Source organism: Rhagoletis pomonella, unplaced genomic scaffold, assembly GCF_013731165.1.
Source record: "Rhagoletis pomonella isolate Grant_MI unplaced genomic scaffold, Rhpom_1.0 Rhpom_scaffold_00003, whole genome shotgun sequence".
In the NCBI taxonomy this organism is placed as follows: domain Eukaryota; kingdom Metazoa; phylum Arthropoda; class Insecta; order Diptera; family Tephritidae; genus Rhagoletis; species Rhagoletis pomonella.
The window spans coordinates 47,199,379-47,217,391 of record NW_023458557.1 but is presented as its reverse complement, the minus strand read 5'-3'; the positions used below and the strand labels follow the sequence as shown (position 1 = coordinate 47,217,391).

At 33.2% G+C, this 18,013-nt stretch overlaps 1 protein-coding gene across 1 annotated transcript in view; it reads right to left on the bottom strand.

The window, feature by feature from the left end:
• The window catches only part of LOC118736263 (protein hook), a gene marked incomplete at its 5' end in the record, with an annotated part of 29,594 nt that extends 22,619 nt beyond the window's left edge, over positions 1–6,975 (bottom strand). The window contains 4 exon segments of the mRNA XM_036466357.1: positions 2,898–3,149; positions 3,207–3,491; positions 3,548–3,957; positions 6,885–6,975. Of these exon segments, the coding sequence (XP_036322250.1) occupies positions 2,898–3,149; positions 3,207–3,491; positions 3,548–3,957; positions 6,885–6,975 (1,038 nt within the window).
• Between the last annotated feature and the right edge of the window lie 11,038 nt (positions 6,976–18,013).

Below are 18,013 nucleotides of genomic sequence, written 5' to 3'. Positions count from 1 at the left end.
CTTTTGCGTCTGGCGCTTTGCTGGCAAATTTATAAATGTCACGCAAAGCTACAAAGTTTTATCTGGCATCAGCTTTAGGGATTATAACCCTTACTAAGCAGAATTCTCCTTTCTGTATTGCCGGAGAAGAGGGGCTTCCGCATGTTAAAGGTATTCAACACTACTTGTGCACATCACTCCGGCTACGCCATCCACAATATTTTTGCGCAGAACCCATATCGAAATTTGGAAAAAAGTGCATAGTGCAAACCGAATTTATTAACAAGATAGTGCTCGGAAATTTGAAACATTTATTTTAAATAAAATTTTAATTCTTTGATTACACGTGATGCTAAAGTTTTTGGATTCGGATTATGCGTTTGGACACAACAACCGAAAATCATTGTACAAATAACTAAGCCGGACCCAAGTTTCTCGATAAGGGGCAGCACAGATTCTTTTTTGCTTGTTTATATAAAGCAGTGGATAAAGATATACACATATGCGAAGGGCAAATTTATCTGTTTAAATGAACGCCACTAATATTTCCTGCAAACGCACATCGATTTACATATTTTATCTCGCCTCCGACACAGAATTATTTTCGTACAAAATTACGCAAAAAAGCTTACTCGTTCGTTTTTAGGCATGGCATTGCTACGAATTTCGAAAGTTCGAAAATACGATTCGGATTGCAGCATACTATTTCTACGATTCGTAGTAAAATCCGAATACGAAAAAGTTGCAGAATAGGGGTGTTAATCTAAGTTTAAACTGGCACTGAAAACTGGCCCTAAGACTTAAACTTATAATAAAGTAAAGTGATAATAAAAAGTACAGACAATTAAAGCAATACAGTGGTTATACATATTAACTAGATTTGTTATTTACATAACGAAACTCATAATTATACAACATAAATTTATTTTCACGAAAGTGCGCATATAGAGCATTCTTAAAGTTGCTTTTATTTAGACTACTGCGAGTTGTCATTATAATAAAGTTCCATGTACGAATCGCATTGACAAAGAATAGCCGTGCGGAGCTTAGTAATTAAAATTTGGTACTATCAAATTATTAATTCGAGCTGATTTTTAATTTGAATTTTTATAAATTTTTTTTTTGTATGCTTATAAAATTTTAGTAAAATAAATGCAAGTTTTTAGCGGCTAAAAAATCGAATTGATTTTAACACCGTGGAGGAAAAATAAATTGGGACACGACATTTTAACAAATGTCTTTTTTTTCTTTTGTTTATTTAATATTTATTATTTTTTATAAAAGTATAGCTCATTATCTAACAATAACAAAAACCATATTCCAAACATATATTCCAAAACATGTGCAAAAATTATAAAAATTCTGCAAACTTGCATCTAAATTTTCCACTTTATAATCAAATTTTTTAGAATATGCAGTTTTAGCGCCCATTAAATTTTAGTAGAATGAAGTGTAAGTTTTAAGTTCCTAAAAACTCGCCTTGATTTTTGGCAATTTTTTGAACGCATTTTCTGCTATACAAGGTGTGGATGCCTTCCAAGCCGCACTAAAAGAAAAAGTCTAACTTGCGCAACCTATTAGGAAAGTAACATCTAACCGTGGTTACGCACATTTGGCTTTACAATCTACTGAGGTTTAGAAATAAAACGGTATAGAAAGAAGTGCGTAATACATTCAGAATAAAAATTATCGAAAATCAATGCAATTTTTGGGAAATTCAAACTTTCACTTTATAAAACTATGCCATAAAACTGCATACTCAAAAAAATGCTAAAAAATCAGATTAAAAAGTTAAAAATTTAGATGCAATTTTGCAGAATCTTTATAATTTTTGCACAAGGTTTGAAAATATGAATTTATATGGTTTTTGTTAGATAATGAGCTATACTTTTATAAAAAATAATAAATACTAAATAAATAAACGAAAAATAGGAAAAATTTGTTAAAATGTCGTGTCCTTATTAATTTTTCCACCACTGTATTTATTTATTTATTTTTTGCTGAGGACTTTGAGGTTTTTTCATATGAATAGAGAAGTTTAGGAAAACTGGTTGACTTTTTTCGCAAACGGTCTTGCCCATATTCTTCCACAAGAAATTCATGTTTACATGCAAAATTGTGCAAAACGCCGCTAACAAAAAAATATTAAAAATCAATGCTATTTTTAGCGGCTAAAAACTTGCACTTATTTTACTAAAATTTTATAAGCCTTGCATACTGCATACCCGGAAGTTTTATTAAAATTCTGGATTAATAAGTTAAAAATTTTTGGAATTTTTCTAAATTCTGAAGTCTGAAAGTTTTATTTATTTGGTTTTTGGTAAAGCATTAACCATATTTTTATACAAAAACTAAAAAAAAATTTGATTGAGAAACCTTCTAAATATTAAAAGCAAAGCATATTCATCCACTTTTGACCGCCAGTGTATACATTTTTATAACGTGTTTCCATGAACACTGTGTGTTAAAAAATTTACTGCAAAAAAAAAGTATAGATACGAGCGTTAAATATACATTCCAAATATGAACCCTATCGGACCATAAATACGGGGTTTTCAAATATCTTGACATCTGAGCCTCCTAACGGTTAGTTCATTTGGAGATATAATTAAATCGTTGCAGCTCACGTAAATCTTATTTTTCTGAAATATTTTGTCGGAAATTTTAATATATAATCTGCCTTATCCTGAGTTTCGCCCGAAAAAAACTCAACCCAAAATGTTTCATCACCCCATAGTAAATACATGGAAACGAAAAGTTAAAAGTGAACCGGTTCGGGGAAAATGAAACTCATGATAAGACTGAATAAATTTTACAAATCGGGTTTCTCTTAAGCCCTACCAAACATCTTGTTTGATGAATACTTTCCGCACAAACTCGGGTATATATGTATAAAAAGAAAACTTGAACAAACGAACCTTAGCCTTAAAAAGTTCTACTTGACCCTTCAGAGTGGCGGACTTTTTTGCATCTTCTTCGCATTGCATTATTTGCTGAACATAATCGGCACTTCGTTCTTCTAAAATTTTAATATGCTTCTTCAAATCATTGTATTCCTCCAGCCTTTTTTTGTATGTTTCCAATTGAATCTCACATTCTTTTAATTTATCGTTTGATTCGCGTAGATCATCCACCTCATCTTTTAGTTGAATTAATTCAGATGTACTTTTCTAAAAATCACTAATTAGTAAGCAATTGCGTTCATACATACTTTAGGAGGAAATTACTGTTAATTCATCAATTCGCTGTTGCAAGGTTTGTGTTTCTTTTTCTTGCTGTTGCACTTTTAGTTTTAAATCTTCTCGTGAGGCATCTGATTGTAAGAGTTCCTCTTTCATTCGATCAAGCTGTCGCCGAAGTTCAGAATAACGTGCCGAGCCTGCTTGTACTGGTCCAAGTGAAACACCGTCATCTCCGATTTCAGCACATGTAGATTCTAAGCGTTGAATTTCAAGCTGTAATTTAGCAAGCTCCTGCTGCATGATAGACTTTTCTTCAATCAGTAGCAACATCTAAAATAAAACACAAGTTATTTTAAATAAACATCGAAAACCCATAATCTCTTTACTTTCTTTTCAGTCTCGAAACACTTCTGGGCAAAAGCGTCTCTTTCTTCTTGTAATATTTTATAATCAAAATTTGCAATGCTCATGCAATCTCGTTGCCAAGTGGATTCAAGATCTTGCAATGCACGCATTATATTAGCTTGCAGGGATTCTTCTAAGCCCATTATTTGTCGAATGTAATCTTGTTTGGCAACACAGTTCACTGCACAACCTAGCACAAGCTGTAGAAGACGTTCCAGTTCGCCAACGTCACACTTTTCGGCAATGCGTTGTGCATCAGGACGTGGGAAATCCGCAAGTGAATAACTTAACACGTCACTGTAATAATCATAAACACCTTCAATCACCTTCTTCAAATTACTCATTTTTAAGCGCCAGTTGACCCCTGTGTTAATTTTAGACAACCACGAATCTACAAATCATATTAAAAAATTTCGTTAATTTTCTTTTTTTTCTTGGAACACATCTAGATAACCAACCGTTCAGCTATGGAAAACCTAAAAATGCAGATCGATTGTACTTTTTACGCTGATTTCAATTATATAAATATTATTTGTCTATATTGAAAAGGAGGATAAATAAAATTTTTGGATATTTTAAAGTATTAATATTTTCTAAACTACATAACCGATGTATAAAATGTATATACTTGTTTATATATTTAAGCCAAAAATATTAAAAAACGAAAAATATATCATAATTTTTTCATAAAATAACCATTTAAAAAGAAATACATACATAATGTTTAAGATATTTATATTATTTAGAAAGTGCAAGTTTTTACCTTTAATTTCGTATACTTATTTCTGCGTAGGCGGCCTTCGGCCCTCCCCAGTGAATGCCCGACATGTGGAGACTCCCCGCGCGACACCAACCACCTCTTCACATGCCAGCTCTATCCTACTCCCTTTGGTCCGACCCTATTGAAACAGCCCGTTTCCTGGGCCTGCCGTTGGTTGAGCTTGACGACAGTGATTGTAGGATGAACCGAAATAGGCGGGGCTTAGTAGTGTCGCTACAACAACAACAGTTTTTTTTGCGCAAAACTTAGCGATCATAACCCTTACAAAATAAAATTCTCCTTTCTGTGTCGCCAAAAAAAGGGCGGAAGCATAAGAGTGATATCACAGTTTTTTTTCGCAGAATTTCTTTCTACGTAGGCGGCTTTCGGCCGCGATTAGGAATCACAACCCTTACAATTCAGAATTCTCCTTGCTGTGTTGTCAAAAAAGGGGCGGAAGCCTAAAGCTGGGATCCCACGATTGCCGCAATACACCAATTATTGCCTCATTTTATGCCCCAATCGTGTGATTTCACAATACATTGACTCATGCGGCAATAGAGGCCGATATTGTGCTTACTGTGCCCAATCAAATACGGCCCGTGTGCGGCAATCGTGTGATAGCTCGATTGGCAATCATGGGGCAATGAAAATTTCAAAATTGCGGCAATATTTATTGTATTCTTGTGCGGCAATTGAAGTGAACAATACACATCAATATTTAGGCTGTTTATTAATAATTTACTTTTTTGCTTCCTTATGTGTCCAAAAATCACTGAAATTAATATCCTTGTTTTCGGAAGCAACATAACTTTTAATTTAATTTGTAGTGAAATTATAATTTTTCTTGAAGTCCGATAACGGAATCTTTGCCGCGATATATACCACCACAAGCAAAATTCATACGAGAAGAATACGAAAGGTATTTTATGTCACCAAATGGCGGACTGCCATGACAGTATAAATTTATTAAAAAAAAAACTAAAAAGTTCAATACAGCCCACGACAAAGCAGTAGAACCTCAACATTTTGACCAGTCTTGACTATTTTTCTTCTACTTATTTAATCTTCATTATTTTCGTATAAAAGTATAGCTCATTGTCTAACAAAAACTGCATAAATCCAAATTGCAAGCTTTATACAAAAATTATAAAAATTTCTTAAACATTTGAACACAATCCCACGGTTTATAATTTGGATTTCTAAAAAAAAATGGCTATTTAGTTTTGTAGCTCATTAAAATTTAGTACAATAAGGTGGAGGTTTGAAGTTGCTAAAAGATCCTGTTGATTTTTTATAATTTTTTTAGCTGACGGTATTATGCACTTTCTTCTCTGTAAATTACTTTGTAAACTGCAAAACAAAATTTTTTCTAGAAACCCAAATTAAAAACCATTGAATTGTGATCAAAATTTTAAGAAATGTTTATAATTTTTGTATAAAGTTTGGAATTTGGACTTATGAGGTTTTTACTAGACAATGAGCTATGGTTTTATAGGAAAAAATTAACATTAAACAACAGAAGAAAAAAGTCAAGACTGATCAAAATGTTAAGGTGCTATCTTTTGTTGCGAGCTGTACATATAATTATAAAATTTAATTCCAAACATAAATTATGTAAATTCGCAGCTTTCATTTAAACAAACATAACTCTTTTGTACCAATTTTACTTGTAATGAATAAAAAAACCTCTACGTAACAAAATTAAAAAGAAAACTGTTGCAACTTGAACTCCACATAGCACGTTGCAGTTATCGTCGAAAAATAAAAAAACTATACAATCAAACTTCTAAATAAATGCGTGAGTTTTCGTTGGGCACAAGTTTTTGCTTCTTTGCTTTCAAACAACAACAAATTTGCACAAAATGAGCCCGCAATATACAAAGCAGATGCAATTGATTTATTTTTTTTATTAAGAATACGCAATTTTTACATTTGCGGCAATCGTGGGATCTCAGCTTAAGAGTGATATCACAGTTTTTTGCGCGGAGCTTCTTTCGGCCGCCCTTAGGGATCATAACCCTTACAAAGTAGAATTCTCCTTCTGTGTTGCCAAAAAAAAGGAGCGGAGGCGTAAGAGTGATTTCATAGTTTCTTTTGTGCAGAATTTCATTCCACTTCCAGCGCAAACAGTACACTTTCCAAAAAATTCCGTTCAGATTACCACTCGCATTTATATTTTTTCTTATCACTGAGTTCTTAAAATATCAAATTAAAGGTAAGAACTTGCATTTTCTAAATATAATAAATTTCTTTAGCATTGATTATGCAATTTTTTCCAAAAAAGATTATTTTTGGCTTAAATATATAAACAAGCATATATATTTTATATATCAACTGAAAGATAAATTATCTTTATTTTGGCATCATTACCTAATATTTTAAGATATCGAACAAATTTTATTTTAACCTCTTAATTCTTCTTTACTTTTAAATTACGCCAAATAATATTTATATAATTGAAATAAAGTAAAAAGTAATATCGATCTGCATTTTTAGTTTTTCCGAAGCTGAACGGTTTGTTATCTAGATGTATGCCTTTTTCTTTTATAACTTACTTGTGAAGACCTCAGGTGCAAATTGGTTTAACGCCTGTGCCAGAGCGACTCCATCGGAGAGTTCTTCTACATTATCAATTAACAATGGATATCATTAATGATAGATAAGAGCGTGTCAGACGTGGCAATAATTCTAAGTGTTCTACGCAATCCGCTGTCATTTTTTTTTTTGTATTTAAGTTCCTCTAGAAATATTTAAACAAGGAGAATTATTTGGCCCAGCTAGAAGTTATAGCGCCTAAAATGTATTTAATACAGCTTGATAGCGCATTTAACAAAATTCAAAAAGAGAAATTTTATTTCGATGCGTCAACAGCCAGAATGACCCACAGTATAGAGTAAACCAGCCATTGACAATATGCTTATTTTGAAAATTCCCAAAAAGCATTTCAGTCAATGTTTTTAAAAATAACTTAAAGTAAGTTTGCAATAATAAGCATTATTAATATTAAGTTTATTTAAAACTTTTTCAAATAATCCTTTAATAAGTGTTAAGCTCTGAACACATTGAAAACGACGAGCTATGGGCACAGCTTCCAATTTGTTATCTTCATTAGTGAAGTCCGCGGAGAACAAATTGCACATAACGTTAATTCCAATCCAGGACCCGCTGCTCTAATCTGTGGAACATTCGAGCCTTCAAATGATGAGTTCTCTTATCATTGCTTACTTCATATTCAATTAAACATTTATTAAACTTTTTTCAGAAACCTTCATCCATGAGAATGGCGGCGATGAAAAGGAATATATATGGGTGTTTCCGGAAAAGTGTCAACCAAGACCAAAAAAATAGAATTTTGCCTGGACAAAGTTTATAGATGCCGATCGATAACTATATATTTTGTCTTTCATCCACCAAAATATAGTACTAATTGGTCCATTCCATTTCAAGATATGTGCGGATTTCCAACTACACTTTCAATTTTTCTTTTTTTCGGAGAAACCATACCTTTCAGAAATCCTTCATAATTGTAGCACACGATTAAAAAGCACTGGAAATCTATACAAAAATTTAGTACAGCTTATGTTCTGTAAGCCTTACAACAAAAACAAAGTAAAAATATATTAGGAACGGTCTAAAGTTAAATTACAAATTGTGCTTTTTTTTCAAGCGTTCGGACGCAAAATATACTTTACATGTAAAAAAAAGAGTCGTAACGTTTACTTTATTTGTCAAAATTTTAATACAATAAAATAAAATAAAATTTTTTCGGAAAGCTATAGGATTATCGATTGTTAGTATAACGTCCGAACGCTTCAAATAACTTTTGTTCATTTTGTTCTACTCACAAAATTGAGTATACGGTTTTTTTTGTTAGTACATATTTGCAAAATTTTTTTGTTAATTTGGTATTGAAATATGGCTTATATTTTAGCAAACCCCATTTAAATCCAAGTATGAAACTGTTTACGAAAATTATGAAAAATCTGCAAAAGTTTCAGCAAAATTGCAAACTTTTTAAAACGAATTTCTAGAAAAAATCAGGTATGTATACGGTGACCATCCGTTCTGTTTTTTGCAGGACCGTAGTGTTATTTAAAGGTCTGTCTTGCGTAGTTTTACAAAACAGAAAACCCCCAAAATGTACTGATTTTTTCCAAGTGTCCTGCCTTTGTCCCGCATTTTCTTCGATCCTTAAAAAAAAACTTTTCCTAATCGAAATAAAAGCAGTGTCGATAACTACATAAGGGTAAGCTGGTTTTGAAGGTTCAACTAGTCAATGCGTTCTAAATATTGTACGGTTATGGAGAATGGATGACGAGAAATTGAAGACCAGCATCAAATATATCGATAACACTGTTCTACAAATTTTGTGGTAATCGCTTAAGAAAAAAATATTCTCGAAGCCAATTTTCCTTTCAAACAAGCGTTTTCGTAATTTTTTCGAAAAACATGTTTTTGGTACATTTCGAACCTATTCGTCAATATCTCATGAAAATATTATCCAATCAACATAAGCGACCTACAGTCCTCTTACAAAAATATATTACTTTGCCGATTTCGATGAAAATTATTAGTCTTACAAGCGACCAAAATCGAAAAATTAAAATTTCAATCATTTTCTTTTTACAGTAAATGAAAATCTGATGAGAAATGTAGATGTTACGTAACACAATCTGCACAAAAAATATATATTTTTGCAAAGAGCCCATCAATACCATTCGAACTGTTGGTCGTTTCATGAGATATTGAGGAATAACTGAAAAAGTACTAAAAATATGTTTTTCGAACAAATCTCGAAAACACTTCTTTCATGGGTATTTTTTTCGTGTTCAACGACCCAATGTTTGCCTAAAAAATTTGATTTACAGAGGTTCATATTTCGTGTAAAGTAATATGTAATATGCCTTATTATAATTTTGTAAATATTCATTACTAAAAGATTAATACCAATGAAGCAAATTTGATTTATGTTTAAAGTTTAAAATTGGATTAATAATTAAGAAATATACACTCTTCGTTATTTGAATAGCGCATCCTTTTAATACTTAGTAGGTACAGTTTTTCTTTTGTTTGCTTAATATTCATTAACTTTTTATAAAAATATAGCATATTCTACGTCTACATCCCATTTTAAAAGTTTTTGAAAATTAAAAAAAAATTAAACATAGGGGCGACATTTTTTTTTTTGTTGACGGTGCTGCGCATTTTCTTCCATATAAAAATTTTGTCAAGCATACTTTATATGGTTGAAAATCAAAAAAAGGGTGCGCTATTCAAATGACGAGGAATGTATATATGCAGTATATTTTTGTTATTTTTATACTACGCAATTATATGTAGGTAAATTTGTTGAAAAATTGTCCTGCATTTTCAAAATATATTTGTGGTCACCGTAGGTATGTATGTAGTTTTATAGCCCATTCAGTTTTAATATAATAATGTGCAAATTTCAAATGCCTAAAAATTCGCGATGATTTTTGAGAATTATTTATACATTTGAAATTTGCACATTGTTGTACTAAAACTGAATGGACTATAAAACTGATTTTTTTAGAAATTCTTGTTAAAAAGTTTGCTTTGCAGATTTTTCATAATTTTCGTACACAGCCTCATATTTGGATTTAAATGGGGTTTGCTAAAATATAAGCCATATCTCAAACCAAAGCAAAATAAAAACAAACGTTAGCATGTTAAACATTGCGAATATTAACAAAAACAAACCGTGTACTCAATTTGGTGAGTAACAGTATATAGATATAGTACATATCGACGCCTCCAAACCATACTATGCTATGTCAGTTTAGAGATAGTCAGACTTAGCATAGTATGGTTTGGAGGCGTCAATATGTACGTCTGCTTGTACGAAGAAATGACTTCAACGAACGTTAATAAAGGCCTTCATTTAGATGTAAATTTATTAACAAGAAAACCCCATACTTGCATTAAAAAACGAGTGTGTTTAAATTTTTAAACAAAAAATTTTATCCATTGGAAAAAATCGGAACGTCCGAACAACTTCGAACAGTTTTTGGCAGCTATTAAACATCGTTAGGAAGTTTAAGTTGACGCAGTACACTTACAACATAGCATTTGTGGAAAATATTTTTATTGATTTCAGATAGGTATTGATGATGACTACTCACATTTTGTTTTTGTTGTTGGCCTTTGAATTTTAACCTATGAATCATTTTTAACAAGCTCGTGGCCCAGCAATTAAATAAAACGCAAAACTTCGTTCTATTCATATTTTAATTTTCGATATTTGGACCTCAATCTGAGGTCATCTTCAGGACAGTAAATATACAAACACGATAACTTATTATTAACTTTATACTATTACAAACATACATTAAACACAACTTACACTCTTGATTGTGCCTGGTGGACTGATTAGGCGTACAGAAATAAAAGTTAAACAAGTGAAATTTTAGGCAAATGAATATAAACACGAGAAGTAAACAATTAAAAATACCGTAATTGTAAACAAAAAACATACAAACAACAATACACGGAACATTTAGGAGTAAGACAATATGTATAATGTACAAACATATGTACATATAAAAGCACATTATTCTATTGATATTCTATTAAGGTATGTTGGGGAAACGGAACGAATCTTGATTATGGAAGGTGGAACGGAACACCTACGTTGAGGATTGTTGTTGCCGATTTAACAAAAAATTGCGATACACATGTGCACAATTGTCTGTGTCCGTTTTAAAGTTGATCCTTCTCTCATTAGGGGTGTTCGTAATGTGTAACATTTCCAAAATATAGCGTTTATTATAGTTCTCTTATTCTTGTAGAATGACAACATCATCGAAATCGGGATAGTGTCCCGTATCCCTACAGTGTGCTGACAAGGCCGTCTTATTGTCAGTTGAGCTGTTCCTTAACTTTATATTTGATTTGTGTGCGGAAATCAGTGTTGCCAAACATGGGCTTTTCCTACCAAAACTGGTAGGTTTTTTTCCATTTGGTAGGTTGGTAGGATAGATTGGATTTTGGTAGGTTCCGCGACAATAATAGTTATTTGCGAAAAATATAAAATATGTATCTTCAATCACTTTAGCAACTTTGTTTACACGAATATTTCACCGGTGAAGTCCACCATTGTCCACCTGACAGAGACTTTATTGTAAAACTTGAGGAATATCACCAGAACTAACCTTTTTATCTTTCAATATGGTAGTAAGACCCGTTGTCACATATGCGGCACTGGCCTGGTGACCAAATGCTACGCAAGTAAAGGAGGTTTTCTACATTAGCAAGCTGCACCGACTGCTCCGCGTGGCCATTACAGGAGCTATGGGCACCTGTCCAACGGATGTCATTGGTGTCACTAGAGGCGGTTTTCTTTTGTCTATCCTGTTTGAAAGAGGCCTGCAGGAGCGCCCTACGACTGCCTAGTATGATCAGCAAGAAAATTTGGGATCTTCGAGGTCATTTGGAGCAGGGTTGTTGCGAATATTCGCATTTGCATTCGCAACCGCGGAACTTCCGCATTAACTTTAACATTCGCATTCGCTTTCGCATTCGCAATAATCAATGCGGATCTTTTGCGAATGCGAATATTGAAGGGACCGAAAGTAACAGTTATTTTCTTTACGAGTTAAACTTGGCCAAATATTTTTTATTCCCAACTAAAAGTCCTTTCCGGACAATAATCAAATCGCTTATCCAAATTAAACAAGTTTGGTATCAAATGAAAGAGGACTTAAATAGCTTTAAAACCGAAATGTCTAAACAAGCAAAGTCACCTATTGAAAAATATTTCAATAAAAAATGTTAATTGATTACCATAGAATAAACCTTGGGTCAGATATATGAATTTCTTTAGTATTAAATGATATAATATGTAAATAGAGGTGGTAACCTTCGTACGTTATTTCTGTATAAAAGCTATTTCAGTCCTCTTTCACATGATACCAAATTTGTCTAATTTTGATAAGCTGTTTGTTTATTATCCAGAAAAACTTTCGGAATAAAAAATATTAGGCCAAGTTTAACTGGTAAAAAATTAACTGTTATTTTCGGTCCCTGGAATATTATGCAAGTGCAATGATAAAACGTATAACTGGCCAGTCACAGAAGAAAGGATCAAAAATGAATTACAAGAACTAAAATCGAAAAACGTGAGTAGTTATTTAGTGGCGCAGGTTTGGTTTACGACCCTTTAAAAACTTTTTATTGAATACAATGTTCCAATTTTTTAATTCAAGTACTAAAAAAAAAAAATTTCAATTACTAACCTTTCCATTTTTTATTTAACTAAATCACCTAATTTACTCACTTAAATTATTTCTTAACAAGTAAAAAAGTCTAAGTTCGGGCGGAGCCGAACATTAAATACCCGGCGCAAGTATTCAATATAGTTTTTTCACCTTTCCGAAAACTACCGCTACATGGTAAGCAGTGGTGGTTTTACGTCTATCGTCATCTTCGATAGAACGTTCAGTTAGACATAATGAGATAAACTTATATAGATATATGTGGGCGGCATCACGCCCATTTTCCAAAATTCCATAATAATGTTACTTCTTTTCAAGGAATTGTTGTTAGTATCAATTTTGGGTAAAATTAGCGTTATAAAAAAGTGGTCGTAATTTTAATCAGATTTCAATAACTTTCAACGTTTTGCCTTTATGGGACAACCACAATAATCATACCGAGTTTGGTACACATTGATCGAATGGTTACCGAGATACACATATGTGGTCTTAAGTGGCGGGGTCACGCCCATTTTCCAACATTTCATTATAAGCGTACTTTTTGCTAAAGAATTATTGCAAACATCAATTTTGAATAAATTAGCTTCAGTATTTACCGATTTATCGAAGCATTCATATTTCTCTAAATTACCGTTATGTGGGATGTGGGCGTGGTTATTATCCGATTTTTTTTAATTTTCAGCCGTTTGGTATGCTTTGTGAAGGCCATCAACTGTGCCTAGTTTGGGAGAAATTGAAGGAGCGGTTCCCAAGATATACACATGTAATCATAAGTGGGCGTGCCTACGCCAATTTTCCAAAAATTTATAATTCTTATTTTTCGTTTAAAAATGATTGTACATATAAATTGTGAGTGAGTAAGCTTCAGTAGTTACTAAAATATCGCAGTTACCGTTATATGGGAGGTAGGCGTGATTATCGTCCGATTTTGCCTATTTTCAACACCATCCGTCCTACGCTCAAAAGAAGTACACATACCAAGTTTCTTTAAGATATCTCAATTTGTACTCGAGTTATCGTGTGCACATACGGTTACTCTTTTCATTCTGATCATTTATGTATACATTTATCTATATCTATCTCGATTCGTTTTGCCTGTTACAAACAGCCGTTATGTAAACAAAGTTATAATACCCTTGCGTACAAGTGCGCTCGGGTATAAAAATACTTGACATCCGCATTCGCATCCGCATCCGCGGATGTTAGCGTTTAAACATCCGCATCCGCGGATGTCTAAAATTCCACATTCGCAACATCCCTGATTTGGAGGTTCTAAAGCCATTACTGGATAATCCCGAGTTATCTTTCTATAAACCCTACAAGATCAGAATTCCTGAAAGGGACTACCGACGGATCAAAGATAAATGAAGAGAGTACTGGGGCAGGCGTATTTCCAGAAAGTCTGCCAATTTACGCATACCCAACTATATTCCAGGCAAAAGTCTGCGCAATCGTGGTCTGTGTAGAAGGACTAATGGGGCCAAATTAAATATTATGTCGGATATTCACGCTTGTGGAGAGCTGTAAAACTCTTTTGAACCACTTGGAAGCCAACTATAACGTAACGCTGTGTGGGGTTCCGGGACATGCAAGGGTTTGAAGGCAACGAAAGCCGACTGTCTCGCAAAGCGTGGAGCCCAAACGCACTTGCATGGTCCCTAGCCTTTAGTAAGCTGGTGGAGGAAACTCCAGAGCATATTCTATGTGACTGCGCACGTATCATAAATACCAGACTGATACACTTTGGGGAAGGATTGTCTTCATCCAAAATTTTATTTAAACATGGCGCCCTCCAAAGTGCCTAACTTCTGAAAGAGAATAAGGTTGGAATGATTACAATTAGGGTTAAGAACAACAGATCTAAGATCGCAGCGCGTGTATCCCAGACGTAATAATAATAACATAGTCGATGTTTTTGCAAAACTGCCCATCGCCCAATTGCAAAACCGCCTATCTTACGGCACTCAAATTTTACAGGAGAGCGCAAAAACAGTTTATTCTTTGAAGGCATTGCCTCGTTTGGCGATATCTTCTCTAGCTATTATTTTAGAAATCTGTTGTTTTAATAACGATTTAACGATTTTTATGCATAAATCCGATGCCTTGTCATTAAAAAAATATTAAAAACTTCAATAAAATTTTGGTAGGTTTTGGTTGATTTTGGTAGAAAGTTTTGGTAAGAAAAAAAATTTGTCTGTGGCAACACTGGCGGAAATCCTTGTCTTGAGTTTAGTTTTTGTTGTCCCCACATATACTTTGTCGCATAAGTAGGAACCGTCGCCATTACATGAGATTTTGTATATTACGTCAGATTTCTCGTATCTAGGAATCTTAGCCTTAGTGTTGCTATACATTTTTCCCAGTGTTGCTGCATGTAAATGCTAATTGGACCTTCTCTTTGTCATATACATATATCAGAATGTTTAATCCTCTCAGATATCCCCGGAACATATGTGGCGTTTTTGTATACTTTATTCTCATTATAAGTATTTTCTTTATCGGTCCTGACGTAATAATTCCGAATGAGTTTCCTAATTAAGCAAAAGGGGTATTCGTTCTGTTCCGAAATTTGTTGGATGATATTTTTGTTCTTTTTATGAAAATATTTGTCGCTAATAGTGAGAACTCGTCTAATAAAAGTGGTTGCGGTATTTAAAATAGTTTTCCTCTCATGTTTCGAATTATAACACTGTGAGACAAATGGTAGGGGTCAGTGATCGGGAAGGGTTCAAACTACCGGGGAAAGTTATATCGGTAAAAAAGAAGTTACACGTGTCCCGGCGTTTCGCTGGGTCACGTCTAGGAATCGAGATATATCGATTTGAAGTTAGTAACTATCACATAGGGGAAATTGTCACCTTTGGTGGTATTTTTTTTGACATAACTCGAGAACCACTAGTCCGATTTTGCTCAAACAAATTTAAAAAATTAAAAATTACAATTCCTTTAATCTGTTCATATAACGTTTTTCTATATAATCAACAGTTTTGCCGGTAAAAATAAATGTATGAAGAAAAAAAATATTTTTTGCCTAAAGTATTAAATTTTTTTATTTTTTAAATTCATAAAAAATCCAAAACGGAAAAAAGGCAAGTCGTATTACTTTCACGCAAAGTCACATAACCTTTAAGCAAAATGAGACATAGATCATGAAAATCGATGGACGCGTTTCGCTTTTATTCACAATTAAGTGAAGGTATCTCATTTTGACAAGAATATTGATTTTATGTTTCAATGAATTTGGATAATATTTATTTTATATTATTATATATTATATTATTTATTTATGTGACTTTACGTGACACTTTTTTCCGTTTTGGATTTTTTATGAATTAAAAAAAAAAATATTTAATTTTTAGGCAAAAATAATTTTTTTTTTCTTCATACATTTATTTTACCGGCAAAACTGTTGATTATATAAAAAAAAACGTTATATGAACAGATTAAAGGAATTGTAATTTTTAATTTTTTTTAATTTGTTTGAGCAAAATCGGACTAGTGGTTCTCGAGTTATGTCAAAAAACAGACCACCAAAAGTGACAATTTCCCCTATATGATAGTTACTAACTTCAAATCGATATATCTCGATTCCTAGACGTGACCCAGCGAAACGCCGGGCCACGTATAACTTGTTTTTGACCGATATAACATTTCCCGTTGGTTTCATCCCATCCCGATTTTGACTGTCGCATAGTGTAATTAATTAATCTCCCCGACGACGTAGGTTTTGCATACCAGTCAATTTTTAATAGGTTGTTCTTCCTGATTACTAGGGTGTCCAGATATGGTAGTTTTCCATCTTTTTCTATTTCTATCGTAAATTTAATCGTCTTTTGGTAGCTGTTTAATAAAGTGAGCATTTTGTCTATATCTTCTGTTTTAATTATGGCAAACAAATCATCCACATACTTGGTTAATAGACGCGGTTTATTAGAAAAATCACTTTCAAATTTGGTCAGTAAATCTTCCATTACTATGTCAGCTATCACTGGTGAAGCTGGGGAGCCCATAGGCATTCCTGACAGTTGCTCATATATTTTGCCATTATATTTAAAGTATCGATTGTCTTTTATGCAAAATTTTACCATACTTAAGAATAAATCCTTAGACAAATTTGTATGCTCTTTAATATCATTCCACTTCGAGGCAATAATATTTATAACCAAATAAACCGGGATACTTGGGAACAACGAAACAACATCGAACGACACTAAACTTTCGTCATCATATATATAAGTATCTTTAATCCTGTTCTTGAAATCAATCGCGTCTTTAACATTGTAATTGGAAGATTTTGTAATGTTTCTAAGGATATTGACAACGTATTTGCACAAATTGTAGGACGGGGACTTGATGGACGAACAAATGGGTCTGAGGGGTATCCCTTCTTTATGTATTTTTGGTAAACCATAGATTCTTGGTGGATTGGCTGTTTTACCAATAAGCTTGTTCTTTTCTTTTAAATCAATGGCCTTGTTATTATATAATCTCTCCACTATTTCATTATTTTTGTCTTGTAATTTACTTGTTGGGTCACGTTTCAAAATTCTGTAAGTGCAGATGTTGTTGACGATTGACTGCATCTTTGTATCGTACTCAGACTTGTTCATAACTACGGTTACGTTCCCTTTATCGGCATTAAGAACATATATGTTCCGGGGATATCTGAGAGGATTAAACATTCTAATATATATGACAAAGAGAAGGTCCAATTAGCATTTACATGCAGCAACACACTAGGAAAAATGTAAAGCAGCACTAAGGATAAGATTCTTAGATACGAGAAATCTGACGTAATATACAAAATCTCATGTAATGGCGACGGGTCCCACTTATGCGACATAGTAGTATATGTGGGGACAACAAAAACTAAACTCAAGACAAGGATTTCCGCACACAAATCACATATAAAATTAAGGAACAGCTCAACTGACAATAAGACGGCCTTGTCAGCACACTGTAGGGATACGGGACACTATCCCGATTTCGATAATTTCGCCATTCTACAAGAAGAAAAGAACTATAATAAACGCTATATTTTGGAAATGTTACACATTACGAACACCCCTAATGAGAGAAGGATCAACTTTAAAACGGACACAGACAATTGTGCACATGTGTATCGCAATTTGGTGTTAAATCGGCAACAACAATCCTCAACGTAGGTGTTCCGTTCCACCTTCCATAATCAACATTCGTTCCGTTTCCCCAACATACCTTCATAGAATAACAATAAAATACTGTGCTTTTATATGTACATATGTTTGTACATACCCCGCAGGGAAACCGCGGACTAGTGAATCAAATTTCTAGTTCCGTACTAGGTCTTTATAGCCAAAAACGAACTAGACCGATATGAACTAAATCCCCACCAGTCCAAATTCGGAGAAAAGTGGTACTTTTAAAAATTTAATTTATTTCAGTTTTTTCACTAGAAATCGATATCTAAA